The following is a 17,150-nucleotide window of genomic DNA, read 5'->3' as shown; positions in this document are numbered from 1 at the left end:
TGAAACCGCTGGGCTAAATGGAATCAAACTTGGCAGGATGCATCTATGTAAGGTCTGTTATAAAATTGCCTCATTTCGTCCTGATTGGACAACAAAATTGGCTGCCATGGGCAATTCTTGATGCTCACCTGAGCCTCTAGTTTTTTTTTTATTCAGTCATCTTCAAAATTGTTACTAAAAGAATGCATAGATCACACACAAAAAATTAAAACGGCATTAAAATTGCTATATTTAGCCATTGATATGTTTGGTTAAGACTATCCAGGTAAGCAATTTATGTTAGTTAATGAAATATCTTTCCTTATTCAGAGAAAGAGTTAGAAATAGACAGAGAAGATAGAAATACTCAGATGGAAGGTGTAGAGGCAGAAGAAGATTTTGAGAGGGAACAGTTCATCGATTCAGAAGAGAATATTATCAATGAAGAAGAGGGTATAAATATTGTCAAGTGCTGTTTTTATCCCCCCTGCTAAGCGAAAGCGGGGGGATTATGTCATGTATGTAATGCAGTCCGTCTGTTTGTATGTATGTAATGTCATGCAAAATCGCAGAAACTAGAAATGATGGAAACTTGAAACTTGGTAGCATGTTAGAGTATGTGATCAGGGTATGAAATTCATGGGCAAATTTATGAGCGAAATTTCGTTTTTGAGATAGGCAGAAAATGGTGAAATCTTCCAAACTATTTACAATAGGAAGTTGGTTCCAACAGTATGACCTCCCATTATGGGTACCAAGTCTAGCAGTGGCATGGTATTTTGCCTGCAAGCCCTGAGGGCATTTTCCTAAGGGTTAAAAATAATGACAAAATCGATTCTGCACGAACTCCTCTTACACCTTTCATGGTAGAAACATGAAAATTATAAGTGTATAAGTAGTACTATGAAAGTTGTCTGTGTCGAAGGTTTCGGAATTTTGAACTTTGCCCTTAGGGCAAAATGATTTCCCACCAAATGATTAATATGCGACATCTTTTGGTATGATTATGATCCAAGCAACTAACTTTTTATACAACCGCAAAAATTTTGCGTTCGTATAATGGTATCGCCCCTGTCCGTTGGCGTCGTCGGTGTCGGCGTCGTCGTCGTCGTCCAGATTAATGGTTTCCGGACAATAACTTAAGTTCTGATAGAGCAAATGCTACGAAATTTTAACACAAGGAATATAACCACAAAATACAGCTTAGGATTGTTTTTGGGGGTTATGCCCCCGCCGGTTCCTGAAATAGGGGCCAAAAAGGGCAAAATAAGTGTTTATATTAAATATGATGTAGAGGATTTATTTTTATGCCCCACCTACGATAGTAGAGGGGTATTATGTTTTCTGGTCTGTGCGTCCGTTCGTTCGTCCGTCCGTTCGTTCGTTCGTCCGTCTGTCCCGCTTCAGTTTAAAGTTTTTGGTCGAGGTAGTTTTTGATGAAGTTGAAGTCCAATCGACTTCAAACTTGGTACACATGTTCCCTATGATATGATCTTTCTAATTTTAATGCCAAATTAGAGATTTTACCCCAATTTCACGGTCCACTGAACATAGAAAATGATAGTGCGAGTGGAGCATTCGTGTACTGAGGACACATTCTTGTTTGTTCAATTTTAATCAAATTTTTTTCATAATGTTCCTTATGAAATCCCGCAACTGTAATATTGCAACGGATTTAACATAGCCTTTACCGTTTCCGAGCTATAAGCGGCCAAAGTGGTGCTAAATCCCAAAAAACGAACTTTTTTATTTCTTGTCCGATTTCAATGGTTTTTTTTTTTTTTGATTCCTCATGAAATTTTAAGCGATTTGAGCTAGGACCTACGGTTTCGGAGCTACAAGGGGCCAAAAGGGGCTAAAACTGCCTTCTCTTTTTTGTTCGTCAAATTTTTATTTTTCATCTTATTTTCATTTTGTTTTTTTCATTATGTTCCTTATGAAATTCCGCACCGATAGTATGTCAACGGACTTAACGTAGCTTTTACCGTTTCCGAGCTATTAGGGACCAAAGTGGTGCTAAATTAAAAAAAAAACTTTTTTATTTCTCGTCCGATTTCAACGGGTTTTTTTTCTTTGGATTCCTTATGAAATTTCCAACTCAGAAAATTTTTACCGATTTGAGCTAGGACTTACGGTTTCTGAGCTACAAGGGGCTAAAAGGGCTAAAACGAACTTCTCTTTTTTGTTTGTCAAATTTTTATTTTTCATCTTATTTTGGTTTTGTTTTTTTCATTATGTTCCTTATGAACTTCCGCACCGATAGTATGTCAACGGATTTAACATAGCTTTTACCGTTTCCGAGCTATTAGGGGCCAAAGTGGTGCTAACTCCAAAAATAGAACTTTTTTATTTCTCGTCAAATTACAACATTTTTTTTGTTTGGATTCCTTAACAAATTTCCAACCCGTTTGATTCTCTCCAAATTTAAGCTGGGACTTACGGTTTCCCTGCTACAAGGGTCTTAATTTCTGTGTCCAGTATATTACTGTGTCCAGCTAATTACTGTATCCAGCAAATTACTGTGTCCAGCAAATTACTGTGTCCAGCACATTATTGTGTCCACTTTAGTAGTGTGTCAATACTTGCCCAAATGAACACTTGTCGACAACTGCGGTCGTATCATGCTGTGCTCGGCGAAGCTTTTTATTATGTATTAGTATAACAGTTGGAACAATACTGTATGTTTGGATTCCAAATATGGCAATTCCAACTTTGGTAAATTTCCTGAAAGTCTCAAAGACTGTTTAAATTTTGGAAATGTTCCTTGAAACTAATTGTGTTTTACAATAACATATAAAAAGATATGCACACTTGGATTTTAAAAAAATGCCAATTCCAGTTTTAAGAAAATTCCTGAAAGTCTCAAAGACTGGCAAATCTTTGAAAATGTTCCTCAAAACTTACTATTCTTACATTGCAAAAACAAACAAAATATTTTTGAATGTTCAGATTTCCATTTTTGGTAAATTTCCTGAAAGTCTCAAAGACTCATTAATTTTTCAAAATTTAACTTGCAATTAATCTCTTTTGCTACATTTTATTTATTGGAATTACATGGAACACTAAGATTTCAAAAAATTGCAATTCCAAGTTTTGTAAATTTTCTGAAAGTCTTAAAAAGACTGCTTGATTTTTGGAATCATTCTACAAGACTTACCATATATATATATCATAAAAACTAATGAAATGTTTTGAAATGCTCTGATTCCAAAAGTTGCAATTCCAACTTTGGTAAATTTCCTGAAAGTCTCAAAGACTAGTTAGTTTTTGAAATGAAACTTTTACGCTGATGCTTGTAAAATGGGTTAAAACAAGTCCAATGTTTAGTGTGGTATAATAAAACAATTATGTCCTTCATGAAAAGTTAATATCCAAAATTGTTAAATCTCGAAAGGGGGAATTTCCCTTTGGCTATGCCCGCAGGAAATAACCTCTTCCTCGATTTATCAATTTTGGATACAGTAAAACCTGTGTAAACCGGCCACCTCTGGGACCGTCAAAAAGGGCCGGTTTAGGCAGTGGGTCGGTTTATTCAGGTTTTCAGATTGACAGGAAGTCAGTGGTTCATGACGTCAGATATTTTACAGAACTGCATATTTCATGCAATTAACAAATAATAAGCTTGTATAGTACAGTAGATTACTGACATATTATAAATTAGTGTATTGAATAATAGAAAATTCTGAAACTAATTTTATTTAACCTAGAGTGCCGATGATTTGAACACAATATATATTTGGACATGTCCCTGCTTTTTACCATTTTTCTACGAACGAAACATCTTCAATCATTGCTCTCATTGGTATGAGAAAGTTAAGAAATCCATCATCTTTGGAATTTGAAAAATGATTCATACATTTAATGTTTGTGAAGAAATACTCATATGAAGTTAAAGTTTCTGGCTCGTCCGCTTCATTTTCACTTTCGCAGATTTTGTTTGCGTCGGAATCTCCACATTGTTTGAATTGATAAACACGAGTTGTTTTTCTGTCCATCATAAGTTTCCTCCGTAGGCATTGAAGATTAATTTTCCATAGCAGTTATTTCGTTTCAAAAGTGGTCGGATCTCTGTCGACTTGATCAGTTGATTGACATCAATCAATACCGTTATGATAAAAGGCCAAACCGGTTTTGACAGGTAATAATTAAAGTAATTTACTGTATTGGGACTAGATAATTAGATCGGAATTCCGAATAGACAGGGTCCGGTTTACAAGGGACATTTTTGCAAAGAATATTAAGGGAAGGAAGTGGGACTTTAATTTTCGGCCGGAATTGACAGGAAACCGGATTACTCAGGGTCCGGTTTTCACAGGTTTGACTGTATTAACTTTCCATGAAGGTCATAATTGTATATTATACAATTTATGACTTTTGATGAGGTGGATACAAGGATTTATTTACCTTGTACAAATATTTCATGTGATTAAGGTCAATATTTAAGAAATAGTTCAAGACACTGAGGGCCTTTTGGAGTGGCCTGCCAGTCCATATATTACAATTTGGCCTAAAGTTTCAATGAACAATTTCTTTAATTATACTTTCAACTGTCCTTTACAGTAACATGACTATCAATCTTTATTTTTAAAATTTTGTAAAAAAAAAAATGAGTCTTTCATTGATATTTTATTGTAATAATTTGATACATTATTTAGTTTTACCCCCGCTTAAAAAAACGGGGTATATAGTATTCGTTGTGTCCGTCCGTTCATCCTTCCGTCCCTAAACTACTGAAGGGAATTCCATGAAACTGTCAGAGAATCTTTGTTACATGTTCCCATTGTGCACCTCCTAATTTAGATTTTGATCCTACCAATTTCTGCGGTTTCCAATAGCAAATCATGGACTTTGTCTGTCCCTTCGTCCGTCATACTAAGCCATCCTGTTTACGGACTTAGTACATATATTAAACATATGGCTGTTAATGAAAAACATGTTCGACTGTATTGACTAATATCTCAAAAACCATTCATTGCAAACAGAGAAAATGTGACAAGGACAAAAATGTTCAGAATGACAAGATCTATTTAATTTATATTTATGTCAAAATTGTTGGATACTCCTGCATAGGGGTTATTGGCCATAAATGACAGTTTTTGGCAAATTTGAATGCTTTTGGCTATTATCTCATAAACTATTATCACTGTGCTTAAACGGCTGTGGGTAACTTAAGTTACCCACAGCCCAATATGGCGGCGTAAAATAATGCGATTTTAATTTTATCAAATATCTTTAGATTTACGCATTAATAATTCTTTACAAGTTGTCAATGTATTGTATCTAAGGCAAAATAATCAACTGAAAACAAAAAATGTAATGCATTTTGTCTTAGCTTAGCCTAAGAACAATTTTTAAAATGGCAAAAGATGTCCGTAACTTTTCTTAACCGAAAACTCTGGCCGTGGGTAATTTTTCTGTTGTAGCCTTTGGATGCATAATTTTTGCGTATATAAGGATTCTTTATACATAATGATCTGACATTTGTTTTCCTTTTCCACGGACACCGAAGAAAATGACACTCACAAACAATGGGATAATACCAACTTAAGCGCTTAACTTTGGTCCGTTTAGCTGTGCTGGATGTACAAATACACAGTCAGGTCCGGTCAGATTAGGGACATTAAATCCGATGCCTCGTATAGGAAGAGTGCCACGCTCTCTACGTTCATGAAAATATAACATAAAATTGCGTACCAATACAGGATAATTTGTACATTAAACATGCAATAAACTTCAGCATTTCAGCTACTGCAATTTACAATCATTAGATCTGCAAGTTACACGCATCCGCTTTACAAGTTAAGGGCATCTAAACTGTAGAAAAAGCAGCAGGTACACGCATCTTACAGCTCACTAAGAGCTTTAAAAATGAAATAGCTAGACATATAATAAACATGATTCTGGTCTATATTAAATCTTGAGACACTGACCTTTTCCTAAATTGCAAAATTCAACAATTGTAACAATTTTGTAGGCTTAAAAGCTAGAAAATATAATGCCCATATTTTCGTATGCCATCTACGGCTAACCGTAACTGCATTTACGGGCATCGGCTTTATACCAGTGTTTTCCACTATTAACAGCTACCGAAGGAGAGACAGGGTTTCAAAGAACTCAATAAATCATTATCCCAGTAGAAATTTTATTTTCAACTGTTTGAAGAAAAACAACAATGTGATCCTGGCAAATCTATTTGAAATTACATATATGTAATTGCACTATGTTTCGATGAGTAACACAAGTAAATAATGAAGAAAGTTTATTAACCCAACAAGTCCTGGTTTCTTAAAAAATAAGGCTAAGATATTTTCATTGTTTCAGTATTAATGTACGGTTTATTCCCTTTTGTAATTTCATCTGAAAATTTGAATATTGGCACCGCATAGAAGAAAAACATTTAAGCTACATGTTCAGATTTTTCGGCTTCTTAATATTCATCTTAAACTAGTTGATTAAGGACAGCCGTGGTTTGTTATTGTAAAAATGTATGTTGCAGTACTGTGTTGCTGTAATTTTATGAGTAAAACAGACAGAGTGATATCACATATAATCTAGAATAAAAAATGTTGAAGGGGTTTAGTGTTTTGCTTTAAGGGATCGTTTCGAAAATTGGAACTTCTGACTATGAATTCCCCTTGCCGTTTTTGGGAATAAGTAAGGCGTTAACCTTTACTCTTTACTGTAACTAAATGTAGTTGTATACCAACTTACGATATTTCATAGCTTACCTTTATATTTTTGTGTATAACAATATAAATTCTGAGAAAAGTTAAAGACACATCATGAAGTTACGGACATCTCTGTAAATTACGTAAAAAAAGTTACGGATATCTCTTGTAAAAGTTACGTACCTCTTTTGGACTTTTAAAATCAGTTGTTTTTCGACTTATTGTTTTATACTTGAGTTATTTCTACTTTTATTAGTGCGGGCGAAACTGATATACATCTTCTTGAAAGCTTTATCTTCGTTAAACAACTTTGTTTTGCTTTAAAATAACTAAAATCTATATAAACAGAAGATGTCTTGCGCCATCTTGGGCTGTGGGTAACTTAAGTTACCCACAGCTGTTTAAGCACAGTGATTATAGATAGAAAAAAAAATATTTTAGATTGCAAATATGTTCAGCAATAAAAGCTCTACACACAGTTCAAATGACCACTTGTTATTGGATTTATTGCCCTTAAATGTTTATTACTTGTTTATTACCATATCCTCTATTTTTATATTTTCACCGATTTTAGTGCTTTAAAAAGTATCTTTTAAACTGTTATAGATATATTGAAAGTTTGAACAGCAAAAATGTTAAGTAGGAAGATTTAGACAAATTTGAAAACAGGTGAGCGACACAGGCTCCTTGGAGCCTCTAGTTACCTTTCTTGCAATAGTTACTAGCTGGTTCGTGTCAAGCGCAAAATTATTATGATTTACATTCAGAGTGGAATTGGTAACGACACGGACACATAAATATTCTGAAATATAAAACAGCAATACAAGACTTGACACAGCTTGTTTTTTTTTTTATGTCAGATCATACATTATTTTTTTTATTTTGGTCCTGGTAATGAAACAGTTGATAGTGAAACATCTGTCAAATATGATATTCATCTTTTGCAGATCTACCAACAATGGAAACTCCAATTTCCTATCCAAAAAGGAAAAGAATTCCTAGAAAAATATATACTCCAAGCAGCAGTAAAGTAGCTGAAAAGCAAGAAAACAAGAAAAGTAAGAATTGCTGATTTGTATTATTGGTTTCTGTTTTGGTCACTTAGCCTGAAAGGCTTGCAAGTTTTTGCCATCACTAAGCATTTTCATCCATTATTTATCGTCTGTCTGTTGTCCATCCATCCATAATTTATGTTTTATTTTGTTCTAAAACATCAAACGGACAGATGGATCAGTATAAACAATATGCCCTTCACTTATTGTCACGGTGGCACGAAAAAGGCGTCTAATTTTCCATCTAGTTGTAATTTGACCATGTCATGAATATTGTCCAAGTCCCTTCCAACAACAATCGTCAATTTAAGGAAAAAAAATCCAGTAAATTTTCAAAAGTTGTAGGCTAAAAAATATCTTTAAACCTGAATTTCTTTTTATATTAAATAAAATTGACAATTTCGATTTTCAGTTATGTCAAAAGTAGTCATATTTTTTCCAACAAAGTGAATTTTTACAGATTTGAGCTAGGACTTAAGGTTTCAGAGCTAAAAGGGGCTAAAACGGACTTCTCTTTTTTGTTCATGAAATTTTTAATTTTCATATTTTCATTTTGATTTTTTGATTTTTCATTGTTTTCCTTATGAACTTTTGCACTGGTAGAGTCTCGACGGATTTAACGTAGCTTGTACCGTTTCCGAGCTATTAGGGGCCAAAGTGGTGCTCAATCCCAAAAAACAAACTTTTTTATTTCTCGTCCGATTTCAAAGTTTTTTTTTCTTCTTTAGAGTCCTTATCGAATTTCCAACATAGAGAATTTTAGCAGATTTGAGCTAGGACTTGCAGTTCTTCCAACCTATTAGGGGCCAAAGTGGTGCTTTTTAGTACTAATGTAATTTCTGTGTCCAGCAAATTACTGTGTCAAGCATATTATTGTGTCCACTTTAGAAGTGTGTCAACACTTGCCCAAATGAACACTTGTCGACCATTGCGGTCGTATCATGGTGCACTCGGCCAAGCTCTTTATTCTTGTATGTCGTTCATGAATTCAAAAATGCTTCATCCAATTGAACTGAAATTTTAAAATTAGGCTGGAATTGGTAATGTCTGGTTACCTTTTGTTTTTTTCCAATTTTGCGATGTGTCCAGAGTATGGGACTTTGATTTTTACAAAAAATGCCATTTTTCTTGAATGTCGTACAGTAACTCAAAAATGCTTCATCCGATTAATCCGAAATTTTATAATTAGGCTAGAATAGGTAATGCCTGGTTCTCTTTCGTTTTTTTTCTGATTTTTCTATATGTTGTTCTAGAGTTGTGGGACTTTGGTGTTAAAAAAATGCGTTTTTCTTGTATGTTGTACACTAATTCAAAAATGCTTCATCCGATTGAATTGAAATTTTAAAATTAGGCTGGAATTTGTAATGCCTGGTTCCCTTTCACTTTTTATTAGCTCACCTGACCTGAAAGATCAACTGAGCTATTCCCATCACTTGGCGTCCGTCGTCGTCGTCCGTTAACTTTTAACAAAAATCTTCTCCTCTGCAACTGCCAGGCCAAATGGAACGAAAACTAGCCACAATCATCCTTAGGGTATGATGTCCATGTCAGTCAACCAAGATGGCCGCCAGGGCTAAAAATAGAACATAGGGGTAAAATGCAAATATTGACTAATTTCTTGAAAACCATTGCAGATAGAGAAAATCTGACATAGGCAAAAATGTTCAGAATGTCAAAATCTACCTAAGTTCCATTTATGCCAAAATTGTCGGATGCCCTCGCAAAGGGGTTATTGCCCATAAATGATGATTTTTGGCCAATTTTAACGTTTTTGACTATTTAAGAAATAATTCATGGCAGCCATGGTTTATTGGAGATTTTAACATGGGTTGCATTGTTTGTGTAAAATTTTAATCCCGAGTGTTAGCGAGGGTTAAAATTTCGCAAATAATAATTTTCTCCTCTGAAACTACCAGGTCAAATGGAACCAATCTTGGCCACAATCATCCTTATGGTATCTATTTTTAAAATTATATCCGTAGTCCTTGACGGGCAACCAACATGGCTGCCAAGGCCAAAATTTAATAGATGTATATCATGCTAAAATTGTCATATTTCTTGCATTTTATATATAAAAAACCTGTACTCAATTTCCTTTTGTTTTCACAATTCCCTTTATTATCCAATGCTACATACTATTATGCTGCGATTGGTAAGCACCTATGTTTCCATGAAGTGCCAGCGCTGCAGGTCCAGAGCCGTTTTTGCTCTTGTTCTTTCCCATTTTCATACTTAACAAGTTTTCTTTTCATGGTCTGTATGTTTATATTATTGGCAAGTGTTAACTAGAGATCAAAAGAGGTCAGGGCATCAACTTAATCGGAATAAAAATTAGCATGGTTATAAATGCCACTTGGCTAAGTACATGTAATTAAGACAATATAAAAGAAAAAACACACCTGTCATATTTTAAATTTCTCTTCAATTACCGTTATCAGTGCCAGCTAAGTAAATTAACAGTAATAATTATACCCCCGCTCCGAAGGAGAGGGGGGGTATAGTATTTTACCTCTGTCCGTCCGTCCGTCAGTCAGTCCGTCCTCTGTCAGTCCATCCGTAACACTTTTTTGTAACACTTTTCTCAGCTACTATGTATTACAGCTATTAGATATTTGGTATCAAGCATCAGGTTGGGGTGCTGTACCGTGTAAGTGGTTTTCAGGTCTGGTGCTCATCTACTTCCTGTTTACAGACTTAGTACATATATTAGACATAGGGGTATTAATGAAAAATTTTCATAACACTTTTCTCAACTACTATGTATCACAGCTATTAGATATTTGGTATCAAGCATCAGGTTGGGGTGCTGTACCATGTAAACGGTTTTCAGGTCTGTCGCTCTTCTACTTCCTGTTTACAGACTTAGTACATATATTAGACATAGGGGTATTAATGAAAATTTTTCGTAAGACTTTTCTCTGCTACTATGAATCACAGCTATTTGATATTTGATATCAAGCATCAGGTTGGGGTGCTGTACTGTGTAAGCGGTTTTCAGGTCTGTCGCTCTTCAACTTCCTGTTTACGGACTTAGTACATAAATTAGACAGGGATATTAATGAAAAATTTTCGTAACACTTTTCTCAACTACTATGTATTACAGCTATTAGATATTTGTTATCAAGTATCAGGTTGGGGTGCTGTATTGTTTAAGTGGTTTTCAGGTCTGCTGCTCTTCTACTTCCTGTTTACGAACTTGCAGATCCTATAATGATATGGTTAGCGGGGGTAGACTTTTGTGAGTAATAGCTCACAGTTCATCTTGTTTAATATTTAATTCCTATCTTGAACCTATAATAATAATGAATTAATAGAAGTTGTATCACTCAAAACTGGCAAGAGAAAAAGGAAGGCTCCTTCAACTTTCACACCAAGTGATTGGTAAGTATCAAAAATGTAAGTACACATTGATTAACTTTGGTTAAAAGTTTACGTCCGAGTTCATTTCTCAGATACTATGTGGCCTAGGATCATGTAATTTGATGTGGGGATGTAACTTTGCAAGCCTGTCAGCATCAATACCAAAATAGGTCAATTTGACCTCCATTTCATGCTTGATTGACTTTGGTTAAAGTTTACGTCCGAGTTCATTTCTCAGATACTATGTGGCCTAGGATCATGTAACTTGATGTGGGGATGTAACTTTGCGAGCCTGTCAGCATCCATACCAAAATAGGTCAATTTGACCTACATTTCATGCTTGATTGACTTTGGTTAAAGTTTACGTCGAAGTTCATTTCTTAGATACTATGTGGCCTAGGATCATATAACTTGATGTGGGAGTGTAACTTTGGGAGCCTGTCAGCATCCATACCAAAATTGGTCAATTTGACCTACATTTCATGCTTTTATTGACTTTGGTTAAAGTTTACATCCAAGTTCATTTCTCGGATACTTTATGACCTAGGATCGTGTCACTTGATGTGGGGATGTAACTTTGGGAGCCTGTCAGCATCCATACCAAAATAGGTCAATTTGACCTACATTTCATGCTTGATTGACTTTGGTTAAAGTTTATGTCGAGTTCATTTCTCAGTCACTATATGGTCTAGGATCATGTAATTTGACCTACATTTCATGCATAGTTGACCCTCCTTAGCTTAAAGCTCTTACTTTTATGAATTATTGTGTTTTATAGGTTTGTCTTAGGTACAAAGAATGTTGCAGATGAGGCGAACTTTGTAATCATGGATTACCCTATGTTTTAGCAAGGCACATTCACTGATCATACAAGGTTAGTGCCCTGAGGGGCATTTCTAGAATTATACAGGCCCTGGAGATAGTTTTTGATTTGAAGGAGAATTCAATTTGTGTTTCTTTGGACATCTATAACAGCATCCTGTTACAATTATATCTTCTTAGGTTTTGCTCTTTTGATATAAATTACATGAGTTAAAAAGTAGTCTTAGATTTAGAGTGCACTTATTGGCAGTTATATGCATGTATTACTTTTGCTTATATAAAGAGGTTTATAGCATTGTATATGAAAATCTCTGTTAATATCGACCTACAGGGGATGCATGATGCCTTGATTTATAAAGGTGAATCTAAATTTATAAAGGTTTGTTGTTATCTTGAATTGTGTCACATTTTCTTGTTTAGGGGCTTTTTACAGCTTACTTTATGTTGTGGATTCTTGTCCATTGTTGAAAGCCGTACGGTAACCTGTAGATAAATTTTTATTTGTACTTGGAACCTTTCCAGATGACTGTCTCATTGACAATCATACCACATCCTCTATTCTTATAACTAACTTGATAAGAAAATATAAAGTGCATCTTGAAAAAAAGCCATGGGATAAATATCAAAAAGGGATGTAGCTAGTCTATATTGTTATTGATATGCTTGTATTATACGCCTTAAATCATACTTTTCCTATAGAATATTCAAAATCTGCACTTCAAACTAATGAATTACACTATACAAAGGATGTATACGACAAAAGTTTAATCACATTATCAGCTGAAGTTCTGTTCACCCATAAAACATGGACAGTTGAAGATTTGGAAATTTTCTGAAAATACTGTGTAAAATTAATATAATAGTTAATACTTGTTTCATATGACATTTTACTTGCTTGTTTGTTGTGTATAAGGTATTGTTTTTTATTTCTTTGGTCAACTCACCTTTTTGTATATTATTTTATGTATATAATTTTGTTTTGAGGACTCCCAATAGATTAGCTAAATTGTATGGGGTAATCCTCAGTTGGTAGAGTATTTTGTCTTGCTTCTACAGTTTTCAGGCATCAAATTTTTATTGTATTTATGTTCATATATATATGTAAATACTTGCATGTCCTAATGCTTAACTGGCAGGTCGAAACTTTCCTGGTTCAGTTTAAATTAAACTTAGAATTATTTATTTTTATTTGTTGTCAAATATTAAATATCCTCTGAATACAATTTTTGAAATGAAAATAAAAATTGATGATTTTTAAAAAATTAAAAGCTCAAGTTTGGAATAGTTATGTACATTAACAATTATGTACTAACTTTTAGAACCAGGAAGGTCTCAGGGAAAGTCAGATGATATAGATATTTCTTGAAACCATGAATTTGATTCCTACCCTGACTGATGAGACCAAATGGAAGCAAATTTATAGGTATATAAATTTCTAGTTTTAAGCTCACCTGACCTAAAGGGCCAAGTGAGCTATTTCTATCACTTGGCGTCTGTCATCGTCAGTCCTTTAACTTTTTCAAAGATCTTCTTCTCTGAAACTGCCAAGCCAAAATGGAACCAAACTTGGCCACAATCATCCTTAGGGTAACTAGTTTAAATGTTGTGAACGACATTTCTGCCGGACAACCAACATGGCTGCCAAGGCTAAAAATAGAACATAGGGGTAAAATGCAAATATTAACTGCCATCTTGGAAACTGTAACAGATTGAGAAAATCTGACAGGGTGACAAATGTTCAGATTGACAAGATCTACCTTAGTTACTTTTGAGTTAAAATTGTCGGATGGCCCCCGCATAGGGGTTATTGCATATAAAAGACTATTTTTGGCCAATTTTAATGTTTTTGGCTATTATCTAATAAGTTTTAATAGATAGAAAAAAAATTAAAAATTGCAAAAATGATCAGCAATAAAAGCTCTACAAACAAGTCATTGATCACTTAATATTAGTGTTGTCAACGGTTAACCGGTTAACCGGTCGAACGACCGAATACCGAATACCAAAAAGCTTACCGGTTAACCGGACCTTTTTAAAATTTTAATAAAATTGATGTAAATGTGTACTGAAATCATTAGTAAATAATGTGAAATGATTGTACGAATTGATTGGTACTTGATTAGACAGATCAATTGTTCAGTTTATTGATTAATCTTGTTAACCTTGAAAACATTTAAATTTTATTACTTAATTAGCACATAGACAACTTGTCTGTCAGCTCCGGGCAAGTATAATGTAAACATAATTAGCATATTAAGTTTATTTTGAACAGTTGTAAGCTGAACATGCTGATTAAATTTTACGATTTAGTTTATTTCTTCACTTTGACTTTATATTGTGTGTGCGTACATGTAAATATGCCACCTCCGTCATCTAAGGCTTGGTCTTTTTTTAAACGTAATGCCGACTCCAAAATAGTGAAATGCAAACTATGTGAAATGGAATTAGTCTATACTGGTGGTACAAGTAATATGCTGAATCATCTGAAGTTAAAGCATCCCAATGACTTTTCTGAAACGCCTGAGAAAGTTAAGCAGTCATCGGTTTTAGACTTTGTTCAGACACCCAGATCTAGAAGATTTTCGTCTACTCAATCTGAACTAATAACAAATTCAATAGTGGATATGATTATATTGGATTACCTACCCATTCGCATTGTTGAGGGAAAAGGATTTTCAAAACTTATGTCGATAATAGCTCCAGAATTTAAAATTCCGTCTAGAAATACTATAAAATCCAGAATAGAAAAGTCATATAGTGACAAAAAAGAGAGTTTGATTAAAGAGTTAAATCTCATTGACAGCGTATCCCTTACTTCTGATACATGGACATCGAATGCTACAAAAAGCTTTTTAACAGTCCAGAACATCACGTTGACAAAGACTGGAATTTACAGTCAAATGTGATTGTTACTCGTGAAATGCCTGAACGCCATACAGGCGAAAATCTTGCTGAACGACTGAAATCTACAATTTCAGAGTTTGAATTGGACGGTAAAATTGTGAGTTCTGTACATGACAATGCTAGGAACATGAATTGTGCATCAGAGAAATGTGACTTTGACGATATGAGATGCTTTGGTCATACCATTCAGCTTTGCATTAAACCATGCTTGGAAATACCCGCTATTGCCAAACTTACTTCACGTGCTCGTAAGTTAGTGGGACATTTCAAGCATTCAACTACAATAACTGCAGAAATGAGGAAAAGATAAAAGTTGTTCGGACTAAGACAGAACGAACTTATACAAGACGTAGTTACGAGATGGAATTCGACTCAGCTAATGATTGAACGCCTATGTGAACAACGCAGAGTTATTACGGATGTAATGCTAGATACAACTGTTACTAAGAAATGTGACACACATATGCTTCTCAAAGATCATGAGTGGGATTATCTGGTTGAAATTTCCGCAGTATTGAAGCAAATGTCTCATGTTACAACATACATGTGTCTGGAAAAGGACGTATCAGCCTCTGTAATGCTTCCTATTGTCAACGGACTCTTAAAAAAACACCTAAAAAACTCTGAAGAGGATAGTGCTCTTGCGCATAAAATGAAAGCAAGTATTTCGGAAGAACTCATCACCCGCTTTAAACCGTATGACATTGAAACTGCATCTACACAGCATGCTTTAGCGTCCTTACTTGATCCGAGGCATAGAACACTTAACTTTTTCTCCCCAGAACAAAAAAAAGTCGCCATTGAAATGTTAGAGTCCAAGTTAGACGATGTGCCATTAAAGCCCGCAGTTAAAACGTCATAAAAAAACCTTGGAACTGAAGTTGACAAGCAACCAGCCAAGAAACAAAGAGTCCAACGATCTTTGGACTTTCTTTTGTTTGACACCGACGAAGATACGTCCTTTCAAGATGAATCGGAAATGTCCTTATACATCAAGGAGCGTGCTGTGCAAGATTCAAACCCACTCGAGTGGTGGAAAGAAAATAATTGTAAATTCCCCAGACTCTTTGTGTTAGCTAGACAATATTTAAGTATTCCTGCTACCTCTGTTCCGTCAGAACGAATCTTTTCATGCGCGGGTCTCATTGTTACTAAACTGAGAAATCGACTATCTTCCTCTGTAATCGACCAGATAATATTCCTGAATAAAAACTATGTACCCGAGGAAAAATGTGAATAACTCTTCTTTCGTTCTTTCTAAATGTACATACTTATAAATTTGTTTTTTTTGTAATTTATTACATATTGAAATCCTAATTGTGTTAGTGTTTGCATTATTGTGTTATAATACCCTGGGATAAATGTCAATTTATTGTATCATAAAACCAGTCATTCGTGAAGTACTTTGTATAAGACTTTGAACATCAACGTAACTACCGGTTAACCGGTTAATCGGTCGAACGATTATTCGGTTAACCGGTTAGGCATAATTGTTCAATTTGACAACACTACTTAATATGAAGATTTTGTTTGAGAAATGAAATACACGTAATTGTAAATACTAAGATTGGTGAGATCAAAGAGTATCATAGAAAATAAGTGAATTTTTACAGATCTGAGCTAGGACTTAAGGGTTCAGAGCTAAAAGGGGCTAAAACGGACTTCTCTTTTTTTTTTCATGAAATTTATATTTTTCATCTTATTTTCATTTTGATTTTTTCATTGTTTTCCTTATGAACTTCTGCACTGATAGAGTCTCGAAGGATTTAACGTAGCTTGTACCGTTTCCGAGCTATTTGGGGCCAAAGTGGTGCTCAATCCCAAAAAACAAACTTTTTTATTTCTCGTATAATTTCAAAGGTTTTTTTTTTCTTTAGAGTCCTTATGAAATTTCCAACAGAGAATTTTAGCTAGGACTTGCAGTTTTTCCAACCTATTAAGGGCCAAAGTGGTGCTTTTTAGTACTAATGAAATTTCTGTGTCCAGCAAATTACTGTGTCAAACATATTATTGTGTCCACTTTAGAAGTGTGTCAACACTTGTCGATCATTGCGGTCATATCATGGTGCACTCGGCCAAGCTCTTTATTCTTGTATGTCGTTCATGAATTCAAAAATGCTTCATCCAATTGAACTGAAATTTTAAAATTAGGCTGGTAATGTCTGGTTACCTTTTTTTTTCCAATTTTGCGATGTGTCCAGAGTTATGGGACTTTGATTTTTAAAAAAATGCCATATTTCTTGAATGTCGTACAGTAACTCAAAAATGCTTCATCTGATTAATCCGAAAATTTTAAAGAGAAAAGATTCCTGCATGGGATGATATAGTTTTTTGACAGAGAGTTTTATTCCAAAGTACAGAAATT

At 34.5% G+C, this 17,150-nt stretch overlaps 1 protein-coding gene across 1 annotated transcript; it reads left to right on the top strand.

Moving 5' to 3' along the window:
* The first annotated feature begins 337 nt into the window (after window positions 1-337).
* Window positions 338-13,089, top strand: LOC134680964 (uncharacterized). Its single transcript, XM_063540285.1, has 4 exons — window positions 338-432; window positions 7,595-7,705; window positions 11,014-11,080; window positions 11,838-13,089. The coding sequence occupies exons 1-4, from the start codon at window positions 351-353 to the stop codon at window positions 11,905-11,907; spliced, it is 330 nt and encodes a 109-aa protein (XP_063396355.1). The 5' UTR covers window positions 338-350; the 3' UTR covers window positions 11,908-13,089.
* Window positions 13,090-17,150: the final 4,061 nt, after the last annotated feature.

Source organism: Mytilus trossulus, chromosome 8 (assembly GCF_036588685.1).
Source record: "Mytilus trossulus isolate FHL-02 chromosome 8, PNRI_Mtr1.1.1.hap1, whole genome shotgun sequence".
Taxonomy (NCBI): domain Eukaryota; kingdom Metazoa; phylum Mollusca; class Bivalvia; order Mytilida; family Mytilidae; genus Mytilus; species Mytilus trossulus.
The sequence above is the reverse complement of the archived record's forward strand: the minus strand, read 5'-3'. Positions and strand labels throughout refer to the sequence as shown.

What these genes read in the sequence shown, in the direction of transcription:
- LOC134680964 (XM_063540285.1), top strand. Translation starts at nt 351, where the DNA reads ATGGAAGGTGTAGAGGCAGAAGAAGATTTTGAGAGGGAACAGTTCATC. An exon ending in TATTATCAATGAAGAAGAGG is followed by an intron (nt 433 to 7,594) that starts GTATAAATATTG and finishes CATCTTTTGCAG; the next exon opens with ATCTACCAACAATGGAAACT. An exon ending in AAAGCAAGAAAACAAGAAAA is followed by an intron (nt 7,706 to 11,013) that starts GTAAGAATTGCT and finishes ATGAATTAATAG; the next exon opens with AAGTTGTATCACTCAAAACT.